A 13,553-nucleotide genomic window follows, 5' to 3' on the forward strand; every position below is an offset into this window, starting at 1 on the left:
GTAAGAACATCATACTTTTAGTAGCCTGTGCTATCCCTGCAAAGAGATAAGTAGGTCTAAGATGGACAAGCATTGACAAGAAACAGGTACGGGCTAAAGATAAGTCAGGACTCTGACAACCTGACAAGTTACAAGAATAAGGTGTGACAAGTGCACATGGATGGGTAACTCATCTGAAATGCCATGCAGATTCTTCCACATCTACCTGTGCAGCTAGAGAATAGGTTTGCTGTAGTTTTATGGACTTGGAAGTTACACTTCTTGCTACATTAGCCCCACTGACTTTAAAAATAAAAAAGGAGGCTGCGGAGGAGGGTGGCGGCGGGGAGAGACAGCTTTTTCTGAACCAACCAATGTCAAAAAGGGGAGATTCAAACCCTGTTTCCTGATCAAGTATCCCTGACCTCTTTAGCTTTTTGTCAGTCATGTAAAGGTTCTCCATGTTTTCCCCACCAGAACTGGATCCACAGAGCAGCCTTCACACATTTGAGAGCCTTGTTTGTCTTAGGTATGGAACCTGAGAACAATTTTACTTTTTTTGGTCAATTATTAAACTGTGATTGTTTCATTCAACATATATGAGAGCAGGGGCCCAATCCTTTCTTGCTTGAAAACATTTGAAAAGAAAATGCTATGATTTATATATGCAAACACAAATTCATATACATGCTTTGTACTTAGTTTCGCTTTAGTCTTGTAATAAGTGATCTTTACAATACAATCCCATCAAATGCCAGCTACTCTGTGATTCTCAGGGAGGTCGCAGAGAAATTATCTGGAATTATGCAGCCACTGAAATAAATTGCAAACCTTTAGTTTGTTTCAGGAAGGCCATTTCTCAACCCTGTAACTCAGCACTGGTAGATAAGATAAAGCAATATAGTGTTCTACCTAACCTTCAGTCACTTTGGGTCTGACTTGAAAACCGAGTCGGGTTTTCCGGCTCAAGCCCTTTGGTAATTAAAAGTGTATGTAGTTATAGAGGGGGAAAGAGGGAGATAAAATGAAATGAGAACTGATGAGTATAGGATTCAATAAAAATCTCAATCAAATTTCACATATGGTGGATATGTGAACATATAAAGCCCTTCTGGCAGAAGGCATTTACAGAAATAAGCTATATTACGGGTCAGCATGTGGAAAACACCTCAAGTTTGGGTTTAACTATTTTTAAAGAAGGGCAATCTGACCTTTCTTACAACAAACTAATTACTTTTCTTTTTGTAGCAGCACGCCTACTAGAGGCACAGAAATGGAAAGGATTGGAACGTCTGTGTGTATCTCATTGAAAATAGAATGTATGGTCTATTGCTCTATCAGAAAAGAATAACAAAGAGATTACATGCATTGAATAATAGTAGATGATTTTGTTGAAATTGTGTTTTCAACATGCTTTTATAAAATATAACCCTGAAGAATAGCAACCACCAAAATTACAGATTGGCCTTGGGCGAACTTAATTAGATTAATCTGTCCTGTAGGGGGTAAGTTGGGATTTTGTTTTGGTATCTGTTTCCTTTTTTTGTAATCGTTGTTATATATTGGAAATCAATAAAACTAAATTTATTTATTTTTTAAAAAAGAAAGAAACTGGTGAAAAGGCTGATTCAGAAGAGAAGAGAGTCAAAGTTGATCCAGCATATTTCAGCTGATACTTTATACTGAGCCAGCACTGTGGGTATATCAGAGTCTGAAGCCATCAAGCAGGCAGGGTTCAGAAGCCTGCTACCCTACCAAAAAGCTGGTCTAATAAAAGATTTCATATGTCAGATTCTTGAATCCTGGATCCTTTGAGATGTATGGATATTTGCCAGGCTTTCATCCACACAGACAAGGGAAATGAAGGGAGGGAAGAAGGAATGTTGCATTAAAGAACAGCTAAAATTAGCTAAATTGTACCAACCTCTTTCTAAAATTGAGGAACAGCTTGTGGGAGAATGCTCTCTAGTCCTCCAGAATGAACCATTTTAATTCCTGCTCTGAAGGGATCTTGCCCTTGCCACACTGTATGTCAGGTTTGGTTACTTGCTTATAGATGTCAGTAGCCTCTGCTGCCCTGGCTCCTCACTGACTGAGTGTATTGTTATTTATTATTATTAGTTTCAGTTATCAGTGCCCAAAGTGAACATGGCATTTTACAGACAAATAAAAAATATCAGGAATTTATCCCAAATAGTCTTCTATCTAAATGAAGCATTGCACTCTTACATGAATGACACTATCTTCTTGCATTTTTCTTTGTGTGGAACCCATTGCAGGGGGGTGGGGGCAGGCAGGCTGGTCCTGGATAAGACTACACATGATGGAGAAGATTATGGCAATAAAATATAAGTTTAATTTCCCCCCATGAGGCTTAGATTGCCGAAGAGTGAGGCAGACTTGAAAGAGCAGAATGATAATGATTTTCAGAGTGGTGGAGCTGATGGGGACTATCTAAGGAGTTATTTCACAGTTAGTCCGATATACCAGCTAAAGGTATTGAATTGTGTCTCCCAAACATAACTGCCCTGCTGAAAGTAACTCTGCCATTTAATTCAAACTGTTTTCTCTCTCCATTTTATTCAACTTCTGCCCATGCCATTATCCCATGCCTTCTGCTATCCCACCCCTCTAATCTTATGTACCTGCAACTGTGTATCATATTGTAATGTCTGTTAAAACAACATAACAGCATCTGATCAACATTAGAACTGACTCCTCCAAACTTTGGAAGATCTGTTAGTCCCTGCAGCCTTACTAGAAGTTGCCATTGTCCCACAGAATCATGATGGATCATGTGCAAGAGCAGTGGCAGACTTGGTACTATGGTACCCTGTGCAAGGCCAAAATTTGGTTCCCCCAGTCCTTCCCAAAGGCAGGTAAGGAGGCACTCAGCTTTTGGAAGGAGGTGTGAGGGCTTGTTAGGATTGAAGAAGAGGAGCCCATCCACCTCCTTCCAAAAGTACTAACTAGACATTGGGAAGAAGGCATGAGTACTCTCGGACCCTGCCAGAGCCTCACACCTCCTTCCCAAACCCCAATGCCTCATCTACCAGGCTTTGAGATGGTGCCTGCTCGCACAGCCCTAAATCTGCCCCTGGCAAGAAAATGCAACCTGCTGCTACTGCGTTCTGTGGGGAAGGATTTTTTGTTTTTGTTTCAGGAAACCTCTCAGTACAGCTTATTAATCAGAAGCACTAACAGCTATAACCTCCCAATCCTGCATTTTGTCAATTTATATAACCTAACCATGCTGGAAAGTATTGCCAGTGAAAGAATCTTAAATACAGACCTCTACCCCCCCCCCCCAGTAAAGACTTAGGAATAGGCCTGATAGGATTTTGGTATTTTGCATATGCACACATTGGCCTCAAAATCACACCCCTTATTCTTAAATCATACCCAGTCATTATGTTACGCAGATTTTAGAAAAGGAACATTTCTATAAGAACAGGTAGTCTCCAGTGCTTTTTTCTAAAAAATTTTTTGGGGTACCCTCATTTTTCTACTCATATTGAAATACTGCCCCTCAATAAGGCCAAACTTAGATTCATAAAATGTTTAGGGGTATGCTTACCCCTGCGTCGCCTCAGAAAAAAAATCACTGGTCATCTTCAAACTTAGGATCCAGAGCTCTCCAAATCTAGAACTGTGTTTTCCATAATGCTACATGCCATTAGTAATAGGCCTGTGCATTCTTACAGTTTTATTGATATTTGCATTACAGGTGACCTTTATAAAAGTACAGTGTTAAATAAAGTTCTCGTAGCATTTTGGTTTATTAGTTTGATATCCTGGCTAAATTCCAGCCTCAGTAATTCTGCTCACCAGAATTCTCCCTGCAGGTTCAATTGAAAAAGTTATTCTTCATTTCTTCCTGTGACATAAGTTCAAAGTAATTGTGGAATGTTTCATTGCTGTACTAAACCAAGCTACCTTCTATCACACAGAAAGCTGCATTTTAAGAGTGGAAGGTATGTCATTTTAGAGGAAAGGAATAGTGAATAATAAATAGTTTTCCTAAATTGGTACTGCTGTGTCTTTGCGAATAGACATGTTTTGCATGAAGAAAACCAATTATTCAAATATATGCACAAGCCAAATTTACACATATAATGCGGTATATAAGCAAAACAGAGAATTTCCTTTCCAGTTTGCTGTTTCAGCTTGATTGTTTTGGTCAGGAAAAGATCAAGATGCCACTTGGCGCTGTGGGTTAAACCACAGAGTCTAGGACTTGCTGATCAGAAGGTCGGCGGTTCGAATCCCCGTGACGGGGTGAGCTCCCGTTGCTCGGTCCCTGCTCCTACCAACCTAGCAGTTTGAAAGCACGTCAAAGTGCAAGTAGATAAATAGGTACCGCTCCGGCGGGAAGGTAAACGGCATTTCTGTGCGCTGCTCTGGTTCGCCAGAAGCCGCTTAGTCATGCTGGCCACATGACCCAGAAGCTGTACGCCGGCTCCCTTGGCCAATAAAGCGAGATGAGCGCCGCAACCCCAGAGTCGGTCACGACTGGACCTAATGGTCAGGGGTCCTTTATCTAATTCTGCACAGATGCTGAGCCCCACATACTTGATGGGACAGAAGCTTGATGTTGATATCAGGAAAGGTCCTAGAACACATAATTAAACCGTAGGTCTGTGAGCACTTAGAAAAGGATGCTGCGATTACTAAGACCAGGGGTCGGCAAGGTTTACCTAAACCGGTGCAGTGCATTTAACTAAACCGGCACAGCACGGCGAGGGAACTCGCTTCCGCGGTGCCAGAAATCGCATCTGCGCAGACACGATTTCTGGCACCGCAGAAGTGAGTCCCCACGCCGCACTGCATCGGTTTAGTGCAGCGTGCGGGGACTTGCCAAGTGGGCGGCTCGGTTTGGGGGCGGCTCATGGGCCGGTTAAATGACCCCCGTGGGCCGCTTGTGGCCCATGAGCCTTAGGTTGCCTACCCCTGACTAAGACCTACCGTGGGTTTCTCAAAAACATGTCATGCCAGATGAATCTCATTTCTGTTTTTGATAGAGTTGCAAGCTTGGTGGATCAGGGGAACGTTGTGGACAAAATGGTTTTTTTTTTCTTTCAGTAAGGCTTTTGGCAAAGTCCTCCATGATATTCTTGCAGAGAAGCTGTTAAAATGTGGACTGGATGAGGTAACTGTTAGGTGGATTTGTAGCAGGTTGACTGGCTGAACCCAAAGAGTGCTCATGAATGGTTCCTCACCATCCTGGGAAAAATAACAAGTGGGGTGCCGCAGGGTGAAGAATCATACCCTTAATTTCATGGCTATGTTGGCTGACTTGAAAACATATTGGTGGGCAGCTGAATTTTTCTTTTTAAAGAAAACTTCTAATAAAATTATTCATAACTTTGATTTAAACATATTAAACTGCTAGATAGATTTTTCCTGTTTCATATTGAAACTGTTATACCCTTAGGCTATCTCCACAAGTACCACAATATTTCTGGCTATAGATGTGGTTGAGTTATGGTTGCATTACAGATTTCCCTATTGTCCGTGTAAGTTCCTGGGCTGTTAGAATCTACCCTTTCTGCTTTAGAGAGTACTTCAATGTAGCTGCAGTGTGAAGAGACGACTGTCAAAGCTACTCACAGCATTGCAACTAGCCGTTGCATAACCAAGTGCAATACGCTAAGAATACTTAGGGGAGTCACAGGAGAATGGCAAAAAATAACATTAAATGTGTGAAAGAGCATGTGTGGTGTGCATTAATCAGCTGTCAGAGTAGTGAGGACTGCATTTCCCTTGTAAAAGAACTTAATTTACTGACTTGTAATTAGAGGGAATAGTCCTGCTACAATGAAGTTAGCTATTCATTTTGTTACGTTCTCAAAGTCTTCTTTCCCCCTCTTTATTAGCTTGTTCTATGAACAGAAGTCCAGAGCAATAAAAATCGATGGATATGTCATCCACTCATTTCTTTCAGCCTTTAAGTGGATTTGGATCCTTCTTTGAATTGTAATTATGCATTTGTTTGTTTTGTTTATTAATGACAGGACAATGTGTACAGTCCTGAGAATGACATGTTGAGGGTTATGGGTGAAGTGTGCGCACGTATATTTGCATTTTATTTTAGGAGTGTTAAACTATAGCAATGTAAATGATAATTAAACGATCAATGCATTACTGTATAAGCAAGATGCTTTATGAGTTCTGCTTTGAGCAAATGGAATGTTAAAAAGTTGTGTTAGGCTCTTTGTCTTTTAACCCAGGGGCTGCATCTAGGCCATGATGCCAGCCTGCTCTAGTGGCTCCATCCCTTCTGCCATTGGTGGAGCCTGGTTAGTGAAATACACAGGAGTTAATTTGCATCAACATTCAGCTGCCATTGCCCAGCAGCTGGTCAGAGTCGGGTGACAGATACATAGGCCAGATTAGGTGCATGCACATGTTGACCATTAATGATTCTGTCCAGTATACTGCTTTTTTCCCACTTCATGCACCACTTCCTCTCAGTGTGTCTAAATGAGAGAAAATGAAAAAAACCCCCACCATACTGAAACTGCTCTACCACCCTTTGTTAAGGGGAGGGGGAAGAGGAAGAGAAGGAAAACTGGAGTGATGGAGGGTGGGAGAGGTGGGGGAAGAGCTGAGAAAGTGGCACAGAGAGGGGGACGAAGGGGAGCAGAGGAGAGGGACAGATGAACCAGGTAGCTCCACCTGCTTTTGGCTCTGCCCATTAATGGCTCTGCCCCCCTGGACTTTCTGTGGGTCAACTTCCTGAATTGAAAAAATGTTTCATCACCTTGCACTGCAGTCCTAGCACTTACTTTATTAGTTATAGATTGCCATCAATATAAATCCAGGAATTTGTTACTTTGGCTATTGAAATTTATCTGGTTTGTAATGGAAATGAGTGAAGATTTGGGTGTGGGTCATGAAGCAACAAATTCCAGAGGTTCCCCTTGCATTCCTTCAATCAGCTTCTGGCATAGCAGAAGGACAAGAGCTGTTTTAGCGTGATGTAATGGAAATCCCGACACCTGGGATGTTTTGTACACTGTAGATATAGAATTAGAGACTAGACCAGATCATAAATCTGAGAGGTATTCTTCAGTTATTTTAATTGGATGAGTAACATGAAACTCTAGTTTGTGCATATGACTAGACAATACTTCTGTTTTTGCTGATACTGACTGCATCTGCGTCCACAGGGCAAACCTCACTGCTATGATTTTCAGGCTGGTAAGACAATAGTAGCAACATGTACCTTACTGAGGAGCTCTGAGGATTAATTAGTTGCTGCTTGTAAAGTGCTTTGCAGATGAAAAGAGCTCAATGTTATTAAAACAAGACACACTAAAGTATCCTGTAGGGAGTCATCTGGCACTAGCAGGGTTGCACTGATGACCTCATAGGTCTTCTTCATCACTTCAGTGCTTAGAAAAAGAAGCCAGCATTTCCAGGGAGTGAATCAAAATTATATCAGCAGCTCCATTAGCTTGAAGGCTTGGAGGTAACTGATCTTCCGCCTCGAGAGCAAAAGTAATCACCTGAAGATGCTAAGAAAGGAAGATACGGTACATAACTGGCTGTGTCGCCTGCTGACTGATGTCTTCCTTCAAATAAAATTAGGATTGGCAAAAAGTTATCACTAGCAATTCTACAGCCTGAAATCTTGCATTTATCTCCACAAGGACTACATTATGGTCATGTAAATAATACTGGAACAAAAGATACTTCAGATTGACCTGGAGCGACTGTGTTAGCTGGAGGGAGGGAAGTCCTGCCTTCTTTCTCCTTTCCCCTTATCTTTAGAATCTTTTGCATAAAGGCTGGTGGCAGGTTCTTTTGCAAAACTGACTGGAAGTGGACACAGGTTTTGGCACAAACAAAGTTTAGATTCCAGACACGCTCATTTCAAGGGGATGAGCAGAGGACCCTGATGCTGTGTCACTGATGAACATGTAATTCTGGGTTAGAACAACAGTGTAATTATGTCTTGGGTATCCTCTCTTTTTTACCACTGTCATTTAATTCTTTTTCCTGCTCTTATTAAGCTTCCAGATATAGGCTAACATCAAAGAGCTTTCTCTAGTTACCACTAAAGTTGAAGCAACAAGTCCAGTTAATGAACTTTAAATTGAAATTGAGCAAGAGATTGGGGGAGTGGGGCAGAATTCAATGGTAGAGCACATATACTGCATGCAGAATGTCCTCTAGTTAACCTCTAGTTAAAAGGAGCTTAGGTAGAAGGGCTGAGAAAAGACTCCTGGCTGAAACCCTGGAGAGTCTCTGCTGTAGCCTGTGCTGAGCTAGATGGACAAATGGTCTGTTCTAACCTAAAGCAGCTGCATGTGTTCAACATGGCCAGTGCTCTGATCCATAAAGGGAGCAAATAATAAGGACACTAACATGACTATTTTTCCTCTTTTTTCCTTCTTTCTAGGGAGTGCAAGAGCTGAAAATGAGGCCCCGAGCAGAGTGCTATTCTTCAAAGTTCTGGCTTATGCTGGCAGTCCTGGCGACAACAGGTGGTGGGGCCTGGGCCCAAAAGAACCACCCCAGCATTGGCATTGCTGTCATCTTGGTGGGTACCTCTGACGAAGTAGCTATCACAGATGCCCACAAGAAAGATGACTTCCATCACCTCTCTCTCACGCCTCGTGTGGAACTGGTGGCCATGAATGAGACAGATCCCAAGAGCATCATCACCCGCATCTGTGATATCATGTCTGATCGGAGGGTTCAAGGTGTGGTGTTTGCTGATGACACTGACCAGGAAGCCATTGCCCAGATCCTGGACTTCATTTCTGCCCAGACCCTCACACCCATCCTAGGTATCCATGGAGGCTCTTCCATGATCATGGCAGACAAGGTAAATTATTGCTTCTTCCCATCTCAACCATTGGAGTGGAGCTTGGAAATTTGCTTCTTCGTTCACAAAATGCATACGGTTTGTTAAAGGCACTGACAAACTCGGTCAAATGCATTGAAAGAATTCAAGCCCTGACTATCTAGATATTTGTCACTGAGGTTCTTGGAACAAGCAGCATCTTGTCCTTGGCAAGCGAAGCAGATCTGTCCTGCTTTGCTTTCTGTCAGTTATTACCAAATACCAGGTCTGCAGAATTGGGTCTATGCATTTGGCTTCATGGGAGTGGCGGAAAAACCTTCAGAAGTTCACTCTTCTGTTCACTCACCTTCTGTGACCTTGCACAGTTACAGTTCAAGGCTGAGGACATTGTGTTGGTGTGGCAATCATTATGCCCCATTTTAATCACTCATTTGCCAGTGTTATGACTCATAATATCAGGTTAAAAAACAATTAAATGCATGTTGTTAAAAATAATGCACGAGGGTGTCAACTGGGGAGAGTGTATGTGTGTTTGTGCACTGGGTCTGCCACCAACATCCCTGCATGTGCTCCCCTGCCACCTCCTCACCTGATGTGCAAAGATCTGAAGGAGGGCTCTAAATGCCTTCAGTTGAACATGGCTAGAATCTTCTCCAAGATTTTAAAAAAAGACCCTGCCCAATAGAAGAGAACATTCTAACTATGTTCACTAGTTAGCATCTTCTCTTGCAGAAGATCAGGAGAGGATGGGAAGGTGCACATAGGGATGTTTGGGTGTAGCCTTGGTACATTTGCTTGCCAGCATTTCCTACCCAGGGACAACTACACTACCAAACCAAGAAAGAGTGCTGTAGACCCATGACACCCCCCCCCACACCCATAAGAAGCCTTGCTTATTTTAATTGCTTTTTCTTTAAGAAGAACATTAAGAAACCAGGATGATAAAACTGGAAGTGCCTCACATAATCTGAATTTCCCACCAAAGACCACAGGAATAAGTATTTTGGTTTCACAAAACTGTCATGGACAAACCATTAATAAAACCAGCTTTCCTGCAAAACATTCATTAGTTTTAAACGCATGTAAAACAAAACAAAACAGAAAATGGAATTGGTTTAACCTAACATTCCTCTGTCCCCAGGGACTGTTTTGAGGAAGTTCAGTGATAAGCCAGAGCATCTACACATATACATATATCCAGTGCTTTTTTCTGGGGGGACACAGGGGTACACATACCGCTAACATTTTGTGAATCTAAGTTTGGCCTCATTGAGGGGCAGAATTTCAATTAGAGTAGGAAAATGAGAGTACCCCTAAACATTTTTTTAAAGAAAAAAAGCACTGCATATATCAGGAGATATGAGTAGTTTTCTTCTACTTTGTAGATTATGACGATAAGCATGTGTTTTCAGAGAATCATAGAACCAGGTCCACGGATGACCTTGCTCATTCTCTGCCCAGAGGATTGACAATCCACATGTTACAGATATCGGTCTATATAATTAGAATTATGATGTGTCATAAACACAGAGCAAGTCCACTCTAGAAAGTGTGGCCATTTTGTAGTCATTCATTCTCGTCCCCAATCTGCTTTAATATGAGAAGCTCCCCACTTTGTGGTGTTAGCACTCTCCCCCAATTCATTTGTAGAGTACTACCACCGTATCTAAGATTAAAAACTCAATCTCATAAAGTAAGTTCTCAGTTCTGGTATTCATCTGTTGCTCTTCTGTATACCTAGTCTACTATGAAGAGGGCTTTCTAGAATGTGGACAATGGTAAATGATATTCAATCTACCAGCAGTTTGTATGCAGCTAACTATGTTTTTGATCCCACTAGCAATACCCTGCTTAATATATCTAAGACATATGCTGCCTTGTTTCTTCTTTCCCTTCCAGCTGAAGAGTCTCAAGTGATAACCAACATGTTTATTCTTTGTGTCCTTCCAGATTGGTGTTTTATTGTGGGTGTATTCTGCAACATGCTCTTAACACAACAATAGTGCATTAGTGGTGGATTTATTCTTTATTTATGCTTTATTCTCAATGCACCTCCATTACTACCACATTATTTCTTTCTGCTGGACAAAATAAATAAATAACCAGAACATTTGTGGTATGAAAAGTTACTGGATTTTCAGCATGAAACTACAGTGAATGTGCTGATTGGAAATGAAGCAGTATGACCACTCCAAAACCTTTGCAGGAACAAGCAGTATTAAAAGCAGGATTGTCTACATAATGTATAGCATTATGAGCACAAATAATCATAAATGTGCAATAAAAAAAAATCTGCTGAAGTCTTGCATCTCTAGTGTAATGGCATAGGACCCTTTTATACATCCAGTAGAAAAAAGTAGCAGAGCTTTTCTGGATTGCCCCACTTTAGGCTGTGGGTGGGGGAGGCTGCATGTTTGAACGCTATCCTATGGATGAAATTCCCTGAAAATAAGAGAAAAACCCCCACACTGTCAGGGAGAAGGCTAGGTTGAATCAATCTCTCCAACATACTAGTTTTGTATGTGCAATAAGTTTTAATGATGGGAAGTGGTCATACTGGTGTTTCCTGCCATTTGCATCCTAGAGTGATACAATCCTGGAAAAGATTTGCCATCTGATTTTGCTAAGCATATAAGCTGGCCCATACTGCTTTGTATTACTGGATAGCATATCATGGTGGGATGCTAAGGATAGCTGAGAGATGGAGGAGGTATGTTCCTTTGCACTGCCTGGCTGAGAGATAAAATGGCACTGGCAGCTATAAGGACTTGAGGCCAGGGAGCCATTGAAAGAGGCAGTGTCTGTAGCAGTTCCATCTTACAGTCATGTCCATTGTATAAGGTGGTGTCAATGTCATTTCTGGGTTAAGCACTCGTAGAGCTATGTTCTCACCATGCTGCAGAGAGACCTAGTGGGGCACAGCTTCCTTCCCTTCCCACCAGGACATGCAGTGAATTGGTTGGGCAGTGGGCATGGGTTTTCCCCTTCTGCACACCTAGAAATGAGCACCAACAGTTTCTGTGGCTCCTGCTAGCCACCAAAGGTGCCAAAGACATGGGGAAGGAAAAAGTAGGACCAGGCCCAAAGATGCTTCACCAAGAATTTGGTTAAGGTGCTGAAACACACACACACACACACACACACACACACACACACTGATTGTTTTTTAAAAAAATCAGTTTGTGATTTCAGCTTCTTCCTTCTACCACCTGTTGGGTCAAAGACTATGAGACTTCCACTGGCTTATGAGAGGATCTGCTCAGGAGTTGGGGGACTTCCAGCTCAATTGAAAAATCTCCTGCTGGGCATCTTCAGCATATCACCACTCATGGCTTTCCATGAACCTGGATCTGTAATGTAGACACATGGCCCAGCAGGACACAGGGTGGTATTCAACTAAGTTTTACTCAGAGAAGGCCTGTTGATATTAATGAACATAGTTTAGTCATGTTTATTAATTTCTACTCCAAGTAAAACTTAGTTGAATTCCACCACCAGAGCATACTGGTCTCAAAATATCAGCACTGTTTGCCAATTCACTATGCATCCCAATTGAAGGTGTTAATGTTGACATATAAAGTCCTAAATGACTTGCTCCCCAAATATCTGAAGGATTGCCTCCTCCCAAATCTACTTGCCTTGGTATTAACATCACCAGGGGAGGCCCAGTTGGTCGTGCCACCACCTGCTGTGGTTCAAGGAGTCCGCAGCACATGAGAGGGTCTTCTCCGTGGTGGGCCATAGGTTGTGGAATGAGTTGGACGTCGTTGCTGTTTTATTTATTTCAATTCTACATTGGACTTATTTTAATTATGGCATTTTTGTAACCTGCCCTGAGACTCATTGGTGAATAGCAGGCTATAACTAAAATCAGGTAAATAATAAGCAGAGGAGACGGACTGGCAGTCCTTGAGTGGGAGGAGAAACTGGTACAGGCCAGGAATCCAATTAAGAAATTTATTCAAGGGAAGTATAAAAAGGGGGAAATGGGGAAAACATTGAGTATGCACCATCAAAAGGAAAATAAAAAACACCAACTCAACCAGGAATATTAGTCTATTTAGCCTTATACTAGGCAAACTCATGTAGCAAAGACTTTTGTTGAGGGTTACTTTCACACACATTTGGTAATTTGTGGAGATGCTGGAAAGATGAGTGACAAAGTAAAGGAGCATGATGTTATGCTTTATGCTGCTTAATTGAGGTGATAGAAATTGATAGCTAGAAGAGCAATTGACCAATGGGAGGCATGCAGGCAGGGGATGCTGGAGGAACAGGAAATAAATGCCAGCAATTGCCCCTAGAAGATGAGAATTAGGATGAAGATGGGCATGCTTTTCCTCATATAGTGATGCAGAGTCAAAGAGATGCTGGTTAAGTAGGTGACTGGCAGAACAACATGATATGGAGCCTGCTATTTCAGCCAACTATATGGGAAATTTAGAACGTTAGGCTTCACAGGTTCCAGGATTCTTGACAGTTGCATATTATGGAGCCTCTACATTGCCACAGCACTGCAGGACAGCTTTAGGGCTTTCTCAAATGAGGCATGCATATTGTCCAAGAGTAGCCTGCCATAGATGTATCATAGTACATACTCCAGGGAAATAATGTTGGATTTATTCCCTGATTAAAGGAGCCCAGAGGAAATTTATTTTTTATTCACTTTGCCCTGAAACTATGTTGAATATAGGGTACAAACAGCAAAAGAGTAATGTTCAGGCTAGATGCCAGTTGGCATGACTTTCTTTACAGGGGA

General features: G+C 41.9%; 1 protein-coding gene and 1 long non-coding RNA gene across 9 annotated transcripts in view; one reads left to right on the top strand and one right to left on the bottom strand.

Annotated features, from left to right (window-relative positions):
* GRIN2B (glutamate ionotropic receptor NMDA type subunit 2B) overlaps window positions 1-13,553 on the top strand; it is a 275,625-nt gene that overhangs the window by 76,262 nt on the left and 185,810 nt on the right. For all 7 annotated transcript variants that reach the window (XM_083462730.1, XM_083462732.1, XM_083462731.1 and 4 more), the window contains one exon: window positions 8,387-8,815. In XM_083462730.1, coding sequence (XP_083318856.1) covers window positions 8,405-8,815 — 411 coding nt within the window. In that variant the 5' untranslated portion in view covers window positions 8,387-8,404. The remainder of the gene's footprint in view (window positions 1-8,386; window positions 8,816-13,553) is intronic.
* LOC310687575 overlaps window positions 1-13,553 on the bottom strand; it is a 52,880-nt gene that overhangs the window by 8,945 nt on the left and 30,382 nt on the right. The gene's annotated exons all lie outside the window — the stretch shown is intronic.

This window comes from Podarcis liolepis (genome assembly GCF_965112155.1).
Source record: "Podarcis liolepis genome assembly, chromosome: 10".
NCBI classification, from domain to species: domain Eukaryota; kingdom Metazoa; phylum Chordata; class Lepidosauria; order Squamata; family Lacertidae; genus Podarcis; species Podarcis liolepis.